This window comes from Erpetoichthys calabaricus, chromosome 16 (assembly GCF_900747795.2).
Source record: "Erpetoichthys calabaricus chromosome 16, fErpCal1.3, whole genome shotgun sequence".
Taxonomy (NCBI): Eukaryota; Metazoa; Chordata; class Cladistia; order Polypteriformes; family Polypteridae; genus Erpetoichthys; species Erpetoichthys calabaricus.
The window spans coordinates 70600089-70622763 of NC_041409.2; the positions used below are offsets into that span (position 1 = coordinate 70600089).

General features: G+C 39.9%; 1 protein-coding gene across 3 annotated transcripts in view; it reads right to left on the bottom strand.

Annotated features, from left to right (window-relative positions):
- Positions 1-5779: 5779 nt before the first annotated feature.
- bahd1 (bromo adjacent homology domain containing 1) overlaps positions 5780-22675 on the bottom strand; it is a 219895-nt gene continuing 202999 nt past the window's right edge. For all 3 annotated transcript variants that reach the window (XM_028822085.2, XM_028822086.2, XM_028822084.2), the window contains exons 5-7: positions 17903-17982; positions 10920-11011; positions 5780-8300 (exon numbers count right to left, since the gene is read on the bottom strand). In XM_028822085.2, coding sequence (XP_028677918.1) covers positions 8114-8300; positions 10920-11011; positions 17903-17982 — 359 coding nt within the window. In that variant the 3' untranslated portion in view covers positions 5780-8113. The remainder of the gene's footprint in view (positions 8301-10919; positions 11012-17902; positions 17983-22675) is intronic.

A 22675-nucleotide genomic window follows, 5' to 3' on the forward strand; every position in this document is an offset into this window, starting at 1 on the left:
ATAACAAGAGAAAGTAGCTACAAACTGCAAAATGGCCTAAAAGGAGCCAGACCGCTATAAGGCAGCAGTAGCATATGCAATTCCAGATTGCACTGTTTTCGGCTTTCATATTTGGTGGGGAAAATGTCAAGTGATGCTTCATTGCAAGAGTTACCCACCATTCCCAGACCTTGCTCATGCTTGTTTATGAAGAATAGGTTCAACCATCCCTTAACTCTTCCTTGCAGCGTCTGCTATTTTATGCATGGTCACTCTTCTGAGTCTTCTGTAGAATTTGCTGCACGATTGCAAATGAAGGCCAACCAAACCTTGGATCTCCTTTGAGAGATGTTCCGCCATGACACAATTGTTCAGCCGCCCATCTCTCTACTGTGTCATGCCATGGGAACTGATCCTGGTATGTTAAGGGGCAAGTAGGAATTTGTGGAGGTGGGCTGTCTTCCAGCATTAGGAATTCAATGAGAGCACGGTACTTGTGTATTTTTTTTGGAATCTGCATTGATTTGGTTCTGAAAAATGAAATGCATACCATAAACCACAAATGCGAATTCACATATTTTTGTGCTTAGAAATTCAGCTCCGTACAAGCCCCTTTCAGGTTCAGGCTCAAAGCTTTGATTACCCCTTCTATACACATTTTCAATATACAATTTTTCTTGAACTTATGAATGCAAATGGGTTTCACAACTATTCTTGGCTAAAAGTAGCACAGTAAGCCAAAAGGTCCATTAGAGCTGTTCCTGCTAAAGCGAGCTTCAGTTTCATCTTTCAAACTGTTCTACCATGGCTTCATTTGTAGCACATTTCTCTTCTTGAAAAACATCTCCCTTTGCATTTTGCTGGTCTATGAGCTCAAAAAGTCTTTCTTGAGTGGGGATGAATCACCAAACGGTAGATCCCAGTGGGACAATCCTTAGATGACAATTTATTGAATAATGATGTAATATTGACTTCTTATCTCATTTCAACATATAAAACAAAATAAAAATGTGCTCAGTGGAAAAATGGCATTTGGATTGCATTTGAAATCATTAGCTGTGTAACAGCCATAAAGCTAATCTTTTCTTTCCTGCAGATCAAAACGCAACCATGCCGTTCTCCCAAAAGTGCAACTCGACATGAACAGTAAAAGTTGGGTTATACTTGACGCTCACAACGCTTATGCGCACATACTGTATCATGGCTTCCACTCTTCCCAGCGTTTTATGATACATCCTCCAAGCATGTCATCAGAAATGAATGTGACACATTCGCACATTGCAGCACCATCAAAACATGGGGTGACATCAGTATCGTTGTACACTATCAATGCTTGCGCGCACACACATCATGGCTGCCATGTGTTCCCAACTTTCTTTGGATGCGTCCTCAGTGTCGTCAGAAATTAATGTGATGCATGCGCACGTTGCAGTACAAGCAAAAATTTGGGTGGCATATGTGTTCAAGTTTTGGCATGTGACATCAGCATTGCTGAACACCATCAACATCTCCATAACCACTTAACAACTGTAAGAACAGCTGGCATCAAATCTCGTCTTTGAAAATTAATGTGGAGATGTGCGAGATGAAATGAAAGCAAATTCAAGACAGGTGCATCCATGCAAAGTGGAAAATGTCTAAGTAAAGAAGTGGGGATTCGGCCCTTGCAAAATATAGTGTGATGGCAAGCCACATTGCAGCTCCAGCAGGATCAGTGTGTGTGGGGGTGTGTGCGCTTCGATGTTTGATGTGGTGAAGCAAATCATCAAACTTAAATGCTGACATGCAAATGTATTCGTGGTGCTTTTCTTCACTGATTTCTCACATAGGCAATACAAGCATTGCACATTGCTCATCGATTTAAAGGTCTCACATACCGTCTTCTGTGTTGCTGGTGCAGTCTTATGGTTTCTGCGCCTTCATAACAGCATCTCACACTGCCATCTGGTGGAAGCCTCCAGATTTACATAAAGTATGTGTGCAAGTATACAGTAATCCCTCCTCCATCGCGGGGGTTGCGTTCCAGAGCCACCCGCGAAATAAGAAAATCCGCGAAGTAGAAACCATATGTTTATATGGTTATTTTTATATTGTCATGCTTGGGTCACAGATTTGCGCAGAAACACAGGAGGTTGTAGAGAGACAGGAACGTTATTCAAACACTGCAAACAAACATTTGTCTCTTTTTCAAAAGTTTAAACTGTGCTCCATGACAAGACAGAGATGACAGTTCTGTCTCACAATTAAAAGAATGCAAACATATCTTCCTCTTCAAAGGAGTGAGTGTCAGGAGCACAGAATGTCACATAGATAGAGAAAACAATCTCTAGCAAACAAGTCAATAGGGCTGTTTGGCTTTTAAGTATGCGAAGCACCGCGGCACAAAGCTGTTGAAGGCGGCAGCTCACACCCCCTCCGTCAGGAGCAGGGAGGGAGGGAGAGAGAGAGATAGAGAGAGACAGAGTTTGTTTTTCAATCAAAAATCAATACGTGCCCTTCAAGCTTTTAAGTATGCGAAGCACCGTGCAGCATGTCGTTTCAGGAAGCAGCTGCACATAAGATAGCAATGTGAAGATAATCTTTCAGCATTTTTAGACGAGCGTCCGTATCATCTAGGTGTGCGAACAGCCCCCCTGCTCAATCCCCATACGTCAGGATCAGAGAAAGTCAGCGCAAGAGAGAGAGAAGAGTAAGCAATCTAGCTTCTCAGCCATCTGCCAATAGCGTCCCTTGTATGAAATCAACTGGGCAAACCAACTGAGGAAGCATGTACCAGAAATTAAAAGACCCATTGTCCGCAGAAATCCGCGAACCAGCAAAAAATCCGCGATATATATTTAAATATGCTTACATATAAAATCCGCGATGGAGTGAAGCCGCGAAAGGCGAAGCGCGATATAGCGAGGGATCACTGTAGTCAGTACACTGCTTGCTTTGCAGCAGCATCCGTGTTTCATAGCGTCAAGTACATTCCCATCCTAAGAAGTGGCAAGGAATGATGTTACAAGTATTAACTCAAAAAACACCAAGGCCAGGGTAAACTACCATTCAAAGAGTGAATACAATATGAAGGCAGCTGCAGATCTCATTTGCTGGAGTAAGTAAAATGAAGATTGGGTCTCCACAGTGGTGGCACAGTAACAGCCAGGCTATGTGATCACTCTCAAACAGGGCACATGGGGTCCTGATAATCTAAAGAAATCTAAAATGAAGTGTGTCTGTTTACGCAACAGTACAAGAAAGTGAGATTTTATTCCAGTTGTCCTGTGCATGTAAATTATGACCCAATGAAATGTCTAAGAAGCAAAGGTAATGACACTTCATTCGAATCAAAGCCTACTTCTTAACAGGTACCCAGAATAAACACTTATTTATAACACCCACTGAAACATAAATGGACAAAGAATGGAGCGGTCTACAGTTGTCTCCCTTGCTACTCACCTCCTCTTATGAAACCAAACAAATGACTAAAAACGGTTAATGCAGGTGAATAGGAAACACTGGAGATGCATTGTTTTTTTAAGCAAGACCTCAAAATATCTGTTTATTGATTTGTTTCAATACACACGGTTTGAAAATTCCCCTTCAATGTGCTTTAGGCAGCCACTTTTACTTTTTTGGGATTTGCACAGTAGTTTAGTTTTCTTTCTTCATTAAGAACTGTAACAGTTTTAACGGCTTTGATTGCTTACACCATAGACGCTACTACTGGTATCATAGGAGAGCACTGGAGACACGGGTAAATCATGGAGAAGGGGGTGTGTGGCAAAGCCCAGTCCTCGCCAGCCTTGGCATCTTCTGGATTTCACTCCAAGCTCTGTGTAATTCAAGGAATTGTGTTCTCTCTTCCCCCCTCCCCCTTTGCATGTTGTATCAACTTACAGTAAGAAACATCTTTCAAAAATTGCTCACAAAATATAAAATTGATAAGAGTTCTTCAGTTTATATATAGATATGTAATATATGCTGCATGTAAATGCTAGTGACATCTAAATTTTGGAATCATGGGAAACCAGAGCAGTGAAATTGGGAGGGGAGCATCAAGAGGAAGAAAGGAGCAAGAAAACAAATATGAAATAAGTAGAATAAGAGACGAGGACAGATGAATATGCAGAGCAGGTCAGCAAGGTTCATGTAGGATGACGACGACTCCATCGAGGGGCAGATGGAAGAGTGAACTCTAAGGCTTGTCAAGGAAGACCACAACTTTATTTATATATATGTATGTATATATTTATATCAATATATAATAATCATACTTTATCTTTATTAGCATATCACTATACTCATTATATAAATGTTAATTTCTTTAGGAATGATGCATGTAAAACAGTCAGATCAATTAACTTAAATTCAGGTGGAAAAAAAACCAGAAGACACTCTGGCCCACGAGGACTAGGGTTTGTGACCCCTTAACAAAGTTACCATACGCTGACCCTTACAGACCAACATATGAACTGAAGTCTCAGTGGCAGTAAAAACACCCTGGGTGGGGGGGGACTGGGAGGGAGGAGTAGGGTGAGTGTAGGGTGCTCCAAGTGGGCCCTAAAAAAGTCAAGCAGACATCTCCAGCTGAACTGGGCGACACAGCTGTGGACTGTAAACACTTCAGTAGAGTTTAGCACAAAGAAGAACTGTGTTTGGACAAAATGATCCAAGACTGCCAAAAGCAGTGAATACTGTCACATCGGCACCCAAGGGCGTCTAGTCCCACCAAATTCTATGTCCGTAAAACCAGAAAACCGAGATCGGGGCTCAATTACAGCCCCGATTTAAATCACTGGATGATCAAGGCACCCATGTAAAGCTGAGGGAATATCGCTTCACTGAACAAAATCAGTAACTCAGTGAAACAGCAGATAAAGGTTAGGCAGTGTTCAAGGCATCTACTTCAGGGATGTCATGAGACCCCCCCATCAATTCTTGAATACATGATATGCACCTGGTACCTTCAATAAAGAACTGATGGGCACATGACCCCAGTCCGAGCCTTTACATAAACCCAGTTTAGTAAGGCAAAGACCTCTGCACTCCAAAACAGCTTGCTTCCTGTTTATGCCGCAAACTCTTAAATAAATAAATAAAAACCTCCTCCAAAGTGGATTACGAAGGAAGCTGCTCCCCAATGGATGGAATGCAATTCATTCTAGCTGCTTAAAACGGCAATTATAAACCTCTGAGTTTTTTGTTTGTTAAAAAAAATGTAAAAGGAAAAAAGCAAGTAATGGCAGAGAAAAGGTGCAATAATTACCAATTTAGAGACGCTCTTGGACGTGTGAATACACTGTAAAAAGGGTGCCCGATTCATGTATGTTTAATTCAAACAGCTGGCCAACAGCTACAGCTAGGAAACGCAAGTGTGTAAAACAGCTTTGTCAATTTATTTTTGCCATTTTTTTTTTTTTTGTAAATCCAGATGTAACATGAAAAGAGATATCTTACGAAAAAAGTAGGAAATTAGAGGGGTATAAAATCTCTGGAATCTAGAAACTATACAAGATTTGTGCCCCTGTGTAGGGGAGGCCTAAACCCTTTCATCTGTGACATAAACACTCAAACACACTGGATTCTTTTTGTATTAGATTAGTAGCGGGACAAAGCTAAGATCACATTGTCAGAACTTCTACCAAAACAAGTCAGAATTAGTGCAAACTAACGACAGATGAGAAGGGAATGGGAGGCAGAACAGGCAAGGGCAGATAGGGACTTCACTTGGTAACGTCCTTTGGTTTTGCACAGAGGGGAAGGGGGAGGGACAGGTGGGAGGTTAAGGTGGGTGGTGGGGGGGGACAGTGCTGGGTTTTTATTTTTTTTTCTTCCTAGGTCACTACCTGCAAAATGTAAGGCAAGTCATCGGTAACGATGGGGGAGAGGGAGGGAGGAAGGGGGTTAGGAGGGAGGGAGGGTACAGGCAACATCCCCTCCCATTCATTGGTCAGTTCACAGAAAGGGGGCCAAATCGTTCCTGTGTGGGGCATGGCCAGCAAGCCCCAGTGTACCCTGGGACAGGCAGTTGCCCGTTGGTCCTCCAAATAAATACTCAATTCGGATTCACAATACTTCTTTTACCATTCTCCCACGCTTTAGTGCGCTCAACAACCTTGCCTCAGAATTCTGGCATCACAGGAAATGACAAATTTCCTCTACAGTAAGCAATTGGGGGCTTGCATGCTGCTGATAACTGGCCGGGAGTGGGGTTTAAGAGGCCGACCAGAGTAAGCAGCAAGGTGAGGCTACAGATCCTGCTAGGTCTGCTTTGTCACCCCAATGCCCATCACTGTAGGGGTTTATTGCACTTAGGAAATGGCTTCACTGTGCTTTGGTTGCCATGCAGGAGGACACGTCATTTGACCCCATCTGAAATCACTTGCAGAAGAGGCCTGAGGAGAACTAAATTGCTGAACTTCAGCAGCAGTTTCTTTTTCTCTCTGCTCCATTCTGACATGAATGCTCCACAGGCAGATCTACAGTGGAATACAAAGCCTTAGCAGAAAAAGTGAACATCTACTGATCACAGCTGGGATTACTAAATTCACCCAAAGCCACCTGAGTCTCCTGGAATGGGACCCTAGGAGGACCCCTCTTCCAACTGCACATTCAACTAGAGAACTGGGGAACTTACCCAACATCTTGTTTTTTTTTGTGTGCTATTCACTAAAAATATACATCTTATTGCCACATTAAATATAATGGCTATCCTCTGTCCAAAGAATAGCTTTATGAACCTTCTCCCTTCAAAACTGGATAGCAAGGTTTACCACCACGGAGGAGGTACTAAGACATCAGTAGCACTCTGCCAGTTTCTAGCTGTTCTGTGTCCTCAGTTCATGCACTGGCCTGATTTGTCAATAAACTTCATACAAATTGTCTCAAGTAAAGGCTCTGAAGTGTTGACTGAAGGCTAATAAACCAAATATCTTCTAGCTTAAGTGCCAAAAAAGTGTGTTCAAATGAATACGCAACAACCTATTAAATACTAAGTGCTCTACAAAAAAAAAAATCAAAGGTGCTATACAAACTACAAATTGATGAAGATTCCCCCAGGCAAAGCTAATTCCTTCCACACCCTTTCTCTAGGCCCAGGGAGCTCTTCCTTCCACCACTGTTCTCATTTCCTGCGATGCCCAAATTCTGAAACGTCCCAGGGGGAATGACACTTTGCAGAGTAACTCAAACCTCTGGAGATCTCTCACAGACACACTACCTACTGGTCAGCCTGGACTCAAGATTGTGAAATTACCAGCCCTGAATGCATTTGCTCTATTTAGCCTCTTCATATACTATATTCAAAGATTCTTGGTTGTTTCAAATAATTTAAATCAAAATAAAACATAAACAATAAATTAATAAAGGCTTTGAGAGAAATACATTGCCAATTTTTCAAATCTAAACAGAAGATGCCCCCCACCCTCCAAGCTGTAAAGAGGCTCAGCTGATCCATTAACACGTCATGGGCCTGGCTCCCAAATACCACCACTGGTGGTATCTGAGTGGCCCATTAGCTACAATATCACCACTTCTCATTCATCTGAAACCGGACTGTCCAGACACAAAGATGTTGCCTTATTCTGATTACAATATACAGAGTTTCAGTACAATAGCATTATATGAAACACCCAAATTAAAGCATCGCTCTATTTAGACAACTAGGCATAAATTTATACAGGATTAACCCACTGAACCACTACAGCATTGTTGTTTCTTTTAATGGACATGCTGTCCACATTCCATGGGGAGAAGTGGGGGGGGGAGGGGGGGGGGGCAATTGGCAGAGCCATGAAGAAAGTTAACCAGACCCCCCACTGGGATCACTGGGTTGATTTTGCATGCTGTTCTCCCAGTGCCACTCCCCGAGCTGGATCTTCCCTTTACTCCCCTCTCTCCGACTCGCAATAGCTCTAGGCTACAGCCCACACTCTGCAGCAATTGTTCGGCCACATCCTCTGCTGAATCATTAGTATGCTGTTCCCTTGATTGATTAATTCACTGACGGATTGACTGAGCGGAGTTGTCTGCCCACTTCCACTTTCTGCTGCGGGGACTTATTTGGTTGGCTGGCTGGCTGGCTGGCAGGCTAGCGGAAAGGGAAGGGAAGAGGGCAGGCTCCTGAGGAGCACCCATCAAGCCCAAGCCACTACTGTAGATTCTTCAGGATTCGGCCATATCGAAAGTCGTAGACGTGGCGACAGAGAAAAACCAAGTTGGGGTCGATGTTTCCGGGAACCCGGCGGTGGACTGGAATGGCATACTCTGGAGAGGGTGGCACTATGTTGGCACTTTCAGGAAGGCCCTCCCCACGTCGCTTCACTGAGGCACAAAATCTGAAAAGCAAAAAAGAGGCAAGAATTTAATAAAAATATTAAAAAAAAGTATAAAGCAGCCAAAATCCTGCAAGAAATTTAAAAGAAACACAAGCAACTCTGTTATTTGTAAATGTGTCCATGTTTGTGTGCATCAGATAACTTGCTTTACATAAAATTTTCTAGGATTGCCAAAGACCTTGCATAGTAATACTCGTTATAAAACTGAAAGCTCTTCTACAGAATAATCAGTGAAAACCAGGGGTTCACTTTTAATCTTCTTTTACTTTCTTCTTCTTATTATTTAAAAACCTTGTGAAAAGTAACCCATGACCTAACACTGTCATTGGCAAATACTAGAAACTTAACAAAAGCCCAGTATGTTAGCAGCAGAGTTTACCCTTCGCTCAGAAATGGCTGCCCACACCATAACGGAAAGGAGAAGCAGCACTCCCTGCTTTCTTCATCACTAAATTCTAATCCTAATCTCAAATGAAGCTCCCTTGTAAAAGAGAAAAAAAAAGAACAAAATGATGATCTACTATGTGTGCCACTCTTGAAGCAGATTGGCAACTGGAATGAATGACAGGCGACATAAAATATCCCCCCAAGCACGATATTTGCACAAAACTCATTCAAAAGGGCTATAACCTTTTTAACTTGGGTCACCAAAGTCAAACTGGTTTCCAGTAGCATTTTGATTATTGCCATGGCACAACAAATGGTCCAATAAGCAACATGTGCCATCAGTCCAGTTGTAAAACTGTGTCAACAACCGAGATTTCAGCTCTGCAATCACACAGGTAAAGTCATATGGGAGAGCTCTTGCAAGCAAATGTCATATTGTAATTAAGGCCTGAACCTAAATCATATGAAAACTACCTGCTGCACTAAAGTATGGGTCTGCTCTGATTTGTGACATTGGGCAGTAAGATACAGTGGTCAATGCACAGGAATTTAAACCACAAGGATTCAGTTTCTGCTTCTGATTTAGTGAGTTAGTGAAATTAGTCACTCAAACTTCCAAGTATTAAAAAAAAAAAATTAAATGTAAAAAGATAAATGAAAACAAAAGAAATTCTTCCTGATCTGGTAGGTGACCTTTGGCAAAGGGATCTGGCAAACATCTACTATATAATAAAATGCTAAGGTTTGTGCAGGTGTCTGGTTCCTCCAAATAATCTGACTGGTCAGTTTAGCTTTGGTGTGATTGGTCAGTTTGGATCAAAAGAGGAAGTGTGACTGTGAGGCACATGAGGAGGAGTAAAGGTGTAGGAGGCATGCCAAAAGTCGAAGAAGAGTATAAAAGTGGACAAGAGGCGAGTAAGGCACTTCAAAATAGCAGCAGGCTTTGTGTGAATTTGCTGGAGAAAGTGAGTGTCAGTTAAAAGAGGTTCAGACACATGAGGATAGCAGGGAATAGTGCTGCAGTTACATATAGGGCAAGAGGTATCTAATATTTATAAATGTATTATGTTACCTGTACGCCAGGTAACATGGTTAATTCAATAATAAACAATAATAATAAAAGCAACAATGTGCAAGATACTGATAATAAAAGCAACAATGTGCAAGATACTGAGAGCTTTGTGACCGTTAATGGTCACTCACTCACAGACTAGAGCACTAGTTTGTGATCTTAAGTCCTTGATCTTTGAAGATTACACACTCTTCCAATTCTGTAGATTAGATGGCCTCACTTGTTTGCTTCCTGGTTACTTAATCAGAAATGCATCTTAAATAGGCTTTCTGCGTATATAAGAGAGGCAAAGGTCTATAAAATTTCATGTCAGCTTTTTTTATGGTAACATGAAGTGTCTCAAGCTAGGTGGTAGCCATTGACCTATAAAGTAAGATAAACAGCCGGCTCTTTGATTTTCTCTCACTATCTGTTGTACAATAATAAAAGTAATGACAGCTGGGTATTTTTGCTTCTCTATATGCCAGTTGTTACAGTTTCACCTTTCACTACAATTTGTGTCACACTGCTGCAATCAAGCATAACTCAACCTGCTATTATAATACAACAATGTCATATCCAGTTTTGTATAAGATTATAGTACCTGTTAACAGAGCTGCAGGCTAGTAAAACTGCTCAAAGTGGGCTTTTCAGGCTCAGTACAGAAGTGTTCTGCCTTTATTTAATGGAGAGTTTTGAAATTATTTCTGATGAGTTCATTCTGTGTCTCATCGCACAGCTCACTTTCTACTCCTTGGAAACTCTCTATAGGTATGCCTGACAACTTTAACTACCATATTCTGGGTTCAGCCAGGCTGATCAATTATCTCCAACTCTCCATAACATGGTTGTGTAAAGAGTGCTCCAAAATGACCACTGGTTCACATTCGCCCACGATTCCCATCTGGTTTTATATCCCAAGGGTTAGACAATAAGCTTGCTGTGTATATAAGTAATTTGAAAAAAAATAAGAGGAAACTATTGATACCATCAAACTTGTTTGGTCAGTTAATTGCTCAGCTGTCCAAGTATCTGATCCAGATACTTTTTAAAAACTTGACATGGTTTCTGCTTGAACTACATGACTTAACTATTTGGTCCAGATAGTTTTTGTGAGTATGGCTTGGTTTGGATCATGTACAAAACACTATTGCAAGCCGATACACAAAGGCCATACCTACCTGCAATATTGTGACAGTGTCAGAACGTAGCACTTATCTTCTATGCAGGCAACGCTGTTCTCATCTTGGTGTCGAGATGCAAAAATTTCATTCTGAAACACAAGCAAGAGAAGCATGGGGGTGAGAAAAACTATATATGTTCCTATTTGATACTTGGAAGACAAGGCCTTGGCACACATTAACTGACTGCATTACACACAGACATTTTATTTAGTGGTTAGCTGGATATCACAGAACAGTCAAATTCAAATTTTATACATTTTCCATAACACCACAAAGTACTATAGCCCCCCAAGACAGTAATAGACACTACTGAAAACAAAGCCCACTGATTATGAAGGGCACTGTCTTGTAGAGCAAATGCACACCTACTCTTGGACTTTTCAGTCATAATAATAATAATAGAACATTTAATTTATGAGACACAATTCCTAGATTTAGTGTTTGTGCAATGGTGTAGAAAATTAAAAAGCTAGGACAAAAACTCCAGTGGGTTTGGCACTTTTACCAGCCAATGCAATCAACCCAGTAACTGCCAACACACAGCTCATTTCACCCTTCCCAATTTTATACAACAGTTTGCCATTCTGGGACCATTTAGTCCAGTTATGGATTCTTGTGTAGAAGAGTACTGCAAATCAAGGTAATTGCAAGCTTTGGTGCAGACAAACTCTAAGGCCTGCAGTAGGCTTAAAAAGATGGGTCAGACTCGGAGGAAAATATCCATCTGTTGCAATCCCAACAGGCACTCAAAAGTGCAACAATGTTCAAGAATAACAGGAAGTACAGGTTTAAATCAAGACTATAAAAAGCATACTTGCTTCCATTAAGTGTCTACGGAATACTTAATTGATGAAGGACGTGCATTTTTTAAGGAGGCCTTCAGTTTACAGCACCTCCTGTTAGCAGCTTAGCCTGCCTTTCCCCGTCAGCCTTTTCAACACAGCCTCCTTGAGCAGACAGGAGGCATTAACGGTTTAACAGATGATTGTCGACCTGAAAAGGCAAAGGTTTATTGAGAGCTTTCATAGGTTAATAGTGGAACAATTTAATTTAATTATTTAATGACCAGTTAAGAGAGTGTTGAATTATTTGACCATTCTTTTCAGACTGCACAGCCACACTCATCTCACATTCTAATTATCATCAGGCAGCACAGGAGGATTAGGCTTGGTAGAGTGAATGATTGCTTTAAATATTTGGTTTTGTCGATAGCCCGCTTACAGGTTGGGCTACAAAATGATGATAGATGGTAAGTAATTTTGAGGTTGACAGAAAGGTGAGCAGATCAGGAAAGAAATAAGATCACAGAATCAGGGCAGATTTTCCCACCTGGCAGCATATTTATGCTCATCTGTTCCTTTTTTCTCCCTTGTTTAATTCTTCAGTGTTAGAAGCCTCAAGGGAGTCGTCTCACTGATGTGTGTGTGGGAGGGTGGCTTTTCACACGTCAACCACTGTAATCCTGTTTTTCTATAATTACATTTAGGGCAGCATGGCACACGAGTATAGTGCGCACAGGATAAATAGATGCTCTTCTGAATGATGAATTGAACCCTTGAAGAAGTATGGAGGTATAGAAATAACAGTGTGTATGTCAATGCCTTGTGGAGAAAATAGGTAATACTGTAGGTGTATTTACTATACATGGGTGAAATAACTGGTGCCCCAAACAGAGTTCATTCATGCCTTGTGCTCAAGTGTTGCTGAAATAAGCTGTGCTTTCCAAAACCATGAATTGGATTAGGCAGCTAGAATACTTGGAAGTAAAAAAATAAATGAAAACTACTTTCTATTCTGTTCCTGTCTTAGAGCTAAATAACATTTCATTGTGGCCTATGTAGATATACGAAAGCCCAGCTCTGCCTGTCATTACCAACACCAGTGCTGATTTGTAATGCTTGAGGGTCTGTTGTATTCCTACAGAGGGGACATTTTCTTTTGGCCTCCATGCCCTGCACCCCTAATGTGTTCAGTGCTGCCAGAGGGGCACACCGAGTATATGGCGCATTCGGAAAGCCAGTCATCTCTGATGAAAGTTTTTCACCGAGTCTACCTAAAGTAAAGTATAAGGAAAAAACAAACGTCATTTGTTTTCACATTTTAAAAACCCAACCAGATGCCAGTGTCGAATTTAGTATAGTACACCAGTGCTACCAGCCCTGTGCTTATCTGGCAGCAGACATCTGTGGATTGACATGATAAGTGCAATCTTAGAATCAGCGATTAATAGTAAACATTATCAACTCTCTGCCACTCTCTCCAAAGTTGCAAGTCAACTCGTACACAAAGTTATCTTACTGTCAAGAAACAGATGAACAGACAAAGGAAAAATCACTTGACTATCAATTATATATTGTTTTATACCCTTTCTACTCTGCTGCACAGGAAATAGCTAAAAACCTAAGGACACCCTTTATTTATAATTATAAAAGTTTCCACCTAATTTAGATGTACAAACCACCAAAATCAGTAATAAGGAGGCAAAAACTACAAAAATAAAAACCGATGATACAGTGCTCCGATATTTTGACATACTAGAAGCTGTGCACATTTTTGCTGTTGACATGTTGTGTAGCTCTAGAAAAGAGAAAGTTAAGAAGAAGTTTGAAGAATGGAGAAAGGCTTTGAAAGACACAGGATTGAAGATAAATAGGAAGAAGATAGAATATATGAGGTTTAATGATGATCAGGATTCAGAATTTAGCTTGCAGGGAGAGCTATTGAAAAGAGTGGTGGATAAATTTTAACATCTATCATCAGTGGTAGCACAAGATGGAGAATTATATACAGAGATAACTCATTGAATGCAGTGAGGGAAAACAACTGGAAGAAGTTATCAGGAGTATTGTGTGGTCAATTAATTAAAGCTAAATTTAAAGGTAAGATTTTTAAGACACTGGTAAGACCAGCAATGATGTTTGGAGCTGAGACATGGGCAATAAACAGAGCACTGGAGAAGATGTTCGATATGTCAGAAATGGGAATGTTGAAATGGATGTGTGGAGTTATATAAAAGGAACAGAATAAGAAATGAGCTGATCAGAGGTACAACAAACATGGGAAAGATAAATCTAAGAAAGCACAGGAAAGAAGGTTGAAGTGGTATAGACATGTGATGAGGAGAGACAAAGAATTTGTGGGCAAAAGAGTGATGGGAATGTAAAAGAGCAGAAGAGAAAGCGAGGGAGGCCAAAGTGGAGGTGGATGGATAAAGTAAAAAAAGGACTTGAATGAAAAGGGCCTGACTGGGGAGGAGGTGCTGGGCTGAGCTGCATGGAGAATGTTGATCAAGGACATCGACCTCACATATAAGTGGAAAAAGATGAAGACAAAGAAGAAGAAACTTTGCACATCATAATACTCACAACCGTTTCTTATTTAATCTTCAGTTAACTTTGTTATAACCCCAACCTCTAAGACAAAAAAATTCAAGTTGGCATATTGGCAAGTTGGGTTCACTGCACACATATGTAACTGTTACTTACAAGTCCATTTTTGCCTCTGTGTCCCTGAATTAGATTAAGCAGGTTGCTGTTACACTGAAGGACATTTCTGAATTAAGGTCTTGGTGTAGAAGGTGTTTGATTTTCATAATATTACACAAATAACTCCTGCAACATTACACTGCTATCAGAGGGACAGGTAGCAAATCATATTGTCTCAGCATCACCAAAGGCTTTTTATTTCGATCCAGTAATTTTTCAGTCAAATGTTGCTGGTTAATGATCCTACTAAGTAGAAAAAGAGGGGATACATGATTTCTCTTGATTCAGCTTTGACATTATTAAGAAAATTAAATGTCAATATTGGTGGGTAGACATTTAACTACCACTACAGTATCAAATGAACACCATTTTACCAGTGGGTCTGGCACTGAAGTTGCTAATGTGCTATTAAGAGTAAAATACTCACAATTTTTCATAATAATGGAAGTCAATTTTAGAAATTGTATACAATGCCACAGACTTTCATAAACAATATCAGATACTGAAATTTTTGCATTAAAAAATACAAAGTCAATAAGAACACAATTCAAAATAAATAAAAACACCCCAAATAAGGTCAAAATTTAGACAAGAATACCTTGATCTTAACTAACACTGGAGGATTATGCCAATATGAATGATCTCAGGTTGCACCCAGAGATGCTGAAGTTTATTGATTTAGACAATTCCTGTTGAATCCATTTATCTCATGTCAACATTACCAAACCAGCCGATCTTTGTCATTTTTCAAGTTTTTTCCATCCTCTTCAAGATTTCTCTGGGGTGTCTAAGATGGCTAATCAACAACATAAAAACTTAAGGAAGTGTTTGGATAAAAAAAGATTATTCCACACAGCATAGCTGATCAATTCACATTCACTTGGCCCCCAAAATATATTGAGATGTCCTGATATATTCAACATTTACAAGTCCCAGTGGTGTTACTTTCAACTACATTGCCAGGCAACAAGTCAGTAAAAATTCTTCATAATCAACTTCCATTTGTTCCCAAACTATGGATATTGGAGGATGTTTTAACTCAATACCTGGTATCAACTTTAATTATTCCCTTCATAATTTCAAACCCTTCCATAACGTCACCAATTTACCTTCATCACTTAACATGAAAACACTTTATAGCTCATGCCATACATTTGTTGAGTCTAGTCACTCTTCTCTAAGGATATTACATCCCTCATAAAAACTGGAGATAAAAACCGCACAGACATTCTAGATATACCCTCAAGTGTGCATTAATACACACTAATCTTACACATTAATTTGGGTCCTTGACTTATACCCCACAAAACAGAATATGGAGCCCAACATCTTTGTAGGCTTCTGTTTTGCTGTACATTTTAATGGCTTCACCAACAACCACCTCCATTCAGACTAAAATACTCTGGTTTCTTATTATGTACTTTATACCTTTTTACTGACTCTGTAAGTATCCAATATTTTTTCTTTCCTACACGGAAAACCTTAGATTTACCTGCATTTATCCTCATTTGCGACACATCTGCCAAACTGCATATTGTGCTTGGGTCAATCGATATTGATTTGGCCGCCCCAGGGTAACTACCATTCCACCTAATTTAGAGTCATCTGAAAATTTACCTTGCTTGATTGCTACATGTTTATCTAAAGTAAAAAGATAATAGATTCCTGAACTAAACAAATGAGAAAAAGTCATAAAAAATTAATGAAAAGAAATGATACTGTAAACACAGAGAGCTCGGAAGTTCAGGCACCAGGAGCAGTAAAACATGATGGGAAATTTGGAAGAGCAAATGCTATTATGCATGCTAAAAAAACAACAAAAAAAAAAAAACAACATGCATTCAGCGTTCCTTTAAGCACAAAGTTAAGATGATCCTCTATTCAAGTGTTTGCAATTTAAAATGGGGAAGTGGAATGAATGGTTCTTTTGTACCCTACTGTGCAGTACAATAGAAGTACACAATCTGCAAACAGCAGCAGCTCACTAGCACTTTTTAATTCTCATAAAGATGCCTCTGGACTATACCTATTTTGTCTTTTAACCATTAAGTTTGCAGAGGGTAGTGGGAGGGGGTAATAAAAGTTTACATGTACTATGCATGTATTACAACATACATCTTAAGATGACAGAACGTATAAAATATTTGTGTTAAGATTATTGTGCTTAACATCCACAACATGCGAGATATAACAGTATGCAATGCACCTCTGTTCTCTTGCAGACCAACAACTAGAGAAGCACACTTTTGACAGATCCTAGGATGGGCCGAGGCATAGAATCTCAGAGTTCTTCCAAAACAGTGGCCAGAAAAGCCTTGCTATACAAACCTGAAGCCAGCAGCAATAACAAGAAAGGTGCTGTTGGCCTAAAACAAAGGAGATACATTAGTGTTAAGACACTAAGCCAGAGGGATGGAGTTAATTATAAAAGAAGCTAGTTCCACTAATTTAAACTCAGAAGGTTCACTTTTACAGGGAACAGTAGACAATGCCCAGAAGATAAAGCAATCTGCTATACCGATGGTGATTTACAATTGCAGTCAGGCACCGACTTGCTGGCTCCATTTGGGACTGGCCATTTGGCTGTATGTCAAATTGGCCATATGTCAGCCACAAAGTGTACAGGTCATTACAACTGATGCTTAGTTGGTCTGGTGTGGGTCATCAGTATGCATACTTTAACTGCTGGTATGGAGTAGCACAAACTGATACTTGAGTATCTGCAGCCAAATGCCGGTTCCGGTAAGGGAAGGTGGTGTGGGACCAAATGCATAAAAATGATGGAAGATGGAGCAGCATGTATCAAAACTAACCTTAATTTGCCCTCCAAGACTCAGAAAACATATGAAAGTGTGTGAAACAATAATGGCAAGAGATTTATTACTATTTACATGGTGTTTTTATCTTTTTGATAAAAGAAACGTGTGTATGATCAGCACAGATCAAAAAAAATATATATTTCTTGCAAGCTGCGTGAAGCACATACTTCCAAAAAAAAAAAAAAAAGCTGCATGGCATAGCCAAACAGTGCCCTGAAAATTGGAACTCTGGAAGCGCAACGCTTTTATTTATTTATTTTTTTTACTTATTGCCTGTTTGTGGCCATTTGTTGGTTGCAGCCATCAGTACAGGAGGAAAGACAGTCAAAGACTGCAGCCCCTGCAGCTCCATCAACACTTCTGACCCTGGTTGAATTCAGAGTGCATCATTCTATGGCTGGCAGGGCTGCCACAAGTACGTGATAAACAACAGGCGCAAGGCCTTTTCAGCCTATAGCAGCTGGTTTTGGCAATTTCAAGAACATTATTATATTACTGTTTTCCCATGTCCCTCAGCAGTAAGTATGAATGGCCTCAACTCGGCTGGCCTTAAAATTGGCAAAAGACTATATTAGCTTTCCTGCCTGGACTGTTTTCCCTGCTTGGTCTTCAATGAAAAGAAATAAGCAACTGATCAAAACAATAGTTACGGTGTAAATTCTTGAGCTGCTCTCACCTCACAGTGCATGCTGGGATTCCTTCCACCTTGTGTGTGTTCTGGCCGGTAATACCAGAACAAACTCATCATCAGCTCACCTGTCAGGCGAAAAAAAAGATGAAGGTTAAAGTAGACCAATATAAAATAAATAAAAATCACAATCTACAATAATTTAAAGCTTTCAAGAGAATAGAAAGAGTGGCTTGGACTCCCAACCATAAAGTGAACACGTTGCACCATTTTCAGCGATTCATTACTATATGTGTTGTTATATTATTAACAAACAGTGAGGAACATAAGTATTTGAACACCCTGCGATTTTGCAAGTTCTCCCACTTAGAAATCATGGAGGGGTCTGAAATTCACATTGTAGGTGCATTCCCAATGTGAGAGACAGAATGTAAAAAAAAAATTCAGGAAATCACATTGTATGATTTGTACAGAATTTATTTGTATTGCACTGCTGCACATAAGTATTTGAACACCTGGCAATCAGCAAGAATTCTGGCTCTCAAAGACCTGTTACTCTGCCTTTACTAAGTGGAGCAGAGGTGGACTTCTTAATCTTAATTAGTAGCACTTGTCTGAGCTCTTCAAAGACACCTGTCCACCCCACAGTCAGTCAGACTCCAAGTACTACCATGGGCAAGACCACAGAGCTGTCAAAAGACACCAGAGACAAAATTGTGGACCTCCACAAGGCTGGAAAGGGCTACGGGGAAATTGCCAAGCAGGTTGGTGAAAATAGATCAACTGTTGGAGCAATTGTCAGAAAATGGAAGAGGCTAAAGACGACTGTCAGTCTTCCTCGGACTGGGGTTCCATGCAAGATCTCATCTTGTGGGGTATCAGATGATAAGAAAGGTGAGGAATCAGCCCAGAACTACACGGGAGGAGCTGGTCAATGACATGAAGAGAGCTGGGATCACAGTTTCAAAGGTCACTGTCAGTAGAACACTATGCCGTCATGGTTTCAAATCACGCATTGCACGGAAGGTTCCCCTGCTCAAGTCATCACATGTCCAGGCCCGTCTGAAGTTTGCCAATGACCATCTGGATGATCCAGTGGAGGCATGGGAGAAAGTCATGTGGTCAGATGAGACCAAAATAGAACTTTTTGGTCTAAACTTCACTCGCTGTGTTTGGAGGAAAAAGAAGGAGGAGTTGCATCCCAAGAACACCATCCCTACTGTGAAGCATGGGGGTGGAAACACCATGCTTTGGGGGTGCTTTTCTGCGAAGGGGACAGGACGACTGCTCTGTATTAAGGAGAGGATGAATGGGGCCATGTATTGTGAGATTTTGAGCAACAACCTCCTTCCCTCAGTCAGAGCACTGAAGATGGGTCGTGGCTGGGTCTTCCAACATGACAATGACCCGAAGCACACAGCCAGGATAACCAAGGAGTGGCTCCGTAAGAAGCATATCAAGGTTCTGGAGTGGCCTAGCCAGTCTCCAGACCTAAATCCAATCGAAAATCTTTGGAGGGAGCTGAAACTCCGTGTTGCTCAGCGCCAGCCCCGGAACCTGACAGATCTAGAGGAGATTTGTGTGGAGGAGTGGGCCAAAATCCCTGTTGCAGTGTGTGCAAACCTGGTCAAGAACTACAGGAAATGTTTGACCTCGGTAATTGCAAACAAAGGCTTCTGTATCACATATTAACACTGATTTTCTCAGGTGTTCCAATACTTATGTGCAGCAGTGCAATACAAATAAATTCTGTACAAATCATACAATGTGATTTCCAGAATTTTTTTTTTTACATTCCGTCTCTCACAGTGGGAATGCACCTATAATGTGAATTTCAGACCCCTCCATGATTTCTAAGTGGGAGAACTTGCCAGATCGCAGGGTGTTCAAATACTTATGTTCCTCACTGTATGTTGGATATAAAAAAATGTACGCAGCTTATTAAACTTTCAGCTTATTTAATGATACGCAACTAAGGCTCTGAAATCTTTTTTAATCATATTCTCTTTACCTAAAAATTATGAATTTCTTCTACATTTAAATACTGTTGGTTACAAGATCTTATTTAAGGTGTCATGAATTTGACAACTATAAAAGATTAACTGTTTATGTGTATACAGTTTGTACAGTATGTGCATCTGTTCTCATCATTCACGCCACCTGTTTACAATACTAGAACATTCTGGAGCACAAGACAACCACTAAGGGGAGGGATTCAATCTATCAATTAATCCTTGATTTTAACAGCACCCAAAATATATTACATCACAAGGCACATTACAGTTCTAATGAGAATAGAGATTACTATAGTATAAAAGTTAACACTTGAATGGAATAGTATTAGGAACAAACACATCAGATGCAAGAAATGCACCACTGGCAGACATCAGGATGACATTGTAAATATTAACTGACAGATTTTTACTTTTACACACCAATTGTTAAACATAAACTTTACAGATCCAGGACAGCTATGGTATAAAATTAAAATACACGGCTTAGAGAAATGCTGCACAGATCAAGAATCTTACAGAAGTAAACTACAAGTGAGAGTTCAAAGTAATCAAGCAGGGAATGTGGGCAATTTCAAAGCAGGCTAGCAGAGCATTTTCATATAGTAAGGTATTGACAATACAATCACTCTGAAAAATGGAGACCTTGAAACTTTTTAGATGAAGGGGCAGCAATTACAAACAGAGCGAACAGGTGGATCTTCATTCTGGATCCAAATATTGTAACAGATGGAGACTTATGAATAAACCTAAGAAGAGAGCTCCAGAGAGCAGTATTTGCCAAGAGTTGTAAACAGAGTTTTTAAAAAAAATTAAGGAGACCAACACTCTGGCGGTACCTTGCCCATGATAAAATGAAGATTTGACTGTAAGTGAGATGTGGAATTCAAAGGACAGGCTACTGACAAGTACAGTGTGGAAACTGGGATGATTTTGTAACAGTTTAATGAGCACGAGTCAAGGTTTCTTAGGTTGCCCAGGTAATGCAACAAGATAAAAATCAATTTTCTGTGTGTTGAATTGGGGGATGTTTGCAGACGTCTAGGAAGGACGATCGTTATATATTAAGGACTCTCTGCCTTTACATCTGGAATAAAATGCGGAACAACCATCAAAGACAGTCCTCAGAGTGGGCACTAACAAAACACAAATCTCAACTTTGTCCAAGAAGGACAAGATGCTTCTCAAAGAAATTTGTCTTCTGGTTATACCTTAAAAGAAGCGAAGGAGGGACAGTAAGTACATTACTATAATTGAAAGGCTGAGGAACTTTATCATAGAGGTTACTCTATGTACTTCTGCTCCAAGTTCAGATGCTCAAAAGAAAAAATATACATGTCTGTTGATTTCTTAAAAATAAAAATTAAAGCTTGCTGCTTGCATAATCTTTCAGACTGCACACTTTAATATAGGGTCGAACCCTTGTTCCCAAAATGGCAGATTTAAGTCTTTTCCAGATGTCTACCAGCCTTACACAATCAAATAAGACAGACGAAAACCAGGTTACTGTTTAAACAGCACTCTCCGGAAAAACCTTGATAAACTGGCAATCAATTTTTCAATTAAGAGAACTGAAATCTAAAAGTGAATTCTGTGTACATTTGTGAGAAACACAAAGCTTGCTGTTTTAGTCAATCTGGTACTTCTGAATAGATCCCCTTGCATTTTAAGTAACTCAATTTGTAATCCTCACACACAGGGCACTATTAAGTAAACCCTGAGTGAATGCAGTTTCATTGATGAATAAAGGTGTGCATGCGCAAAATAAGCTGCACTACTAATTCAAATGTTTCTATTAAGGTAAAGTATGCACTTACTGTTTACAAATGATAATAAAATATTAAAAAAGATGCTTCAATACCAATAAAAAGCTAAGCATATTGCACTGTTTCCACAAGAGGATGGTTGAAAATTTTATTCTTTAATACAGCAACGACAACCATTTTTTTTTTCCCTAAAAGATGACAAGAAAAGGTCTATTTTTGATTAACATATTGGTCAACACATACTGTAGTAAAGGAGTGATGGTTGACCTCTTTCTCATTTTTAGGTCTTAAGAATATTCCTCTAATAAATACACAACTTAAGGTAAGAAATTTGTTGGCTGTATTGCCTGAACTTTATTCTTCTGTAAAATATTACTAGTTGTTAATTTTTGCTGCTGTGGCCTGGCCATGATTTTTTTTTTCTCCCAGAATATATTTTACTCCATGGCTCAGGCTGGCTGGAAAAGAGATGGTAGGATTCTTTTCTGTTGTTGTTTGATTCTTTACTGATTACCTCCTGTCATTTTGTGTTTAATTAATAAGCTGATCACGAAAAAAACTTTGTAAAAATGTGTTTTTTCTAACTTCTTTATAAGGTTTAGCAATTTCAGAGTGCTGTGTCTTGAGATCTTGCACTAAATTATCACTGGTGTTCAACAGCAGAAATACTGTAGCAACCAATCCTACTGTAAGTTATGATTACAGTACACAGAACTTGATTTATTTGCTGTGCCTAGCAGCACTCTCCTTGAGTAATTATACACATATGAAACTAAGGTGCTCTGTGACTTGGTGGTAGAACAGGCTAACACACAATCTGTAAGGTCAAAAGTAAATCATTTGTTTTGTTCATCTCAAAGACAGAACTAGAAAGAAAGCAGTAAAGCACTGCCTGAATGTAGAGCGACTGACATGAAAAACTATTGAAAGCATAACAATTGTTGAGTATTTGACAGTGCAACTCACTCTTCCAGACACCAAGCAAATGACACACTAAGGAAACATATCTGTTGCTGATACTCCATTAAAACAAAAATCACAAC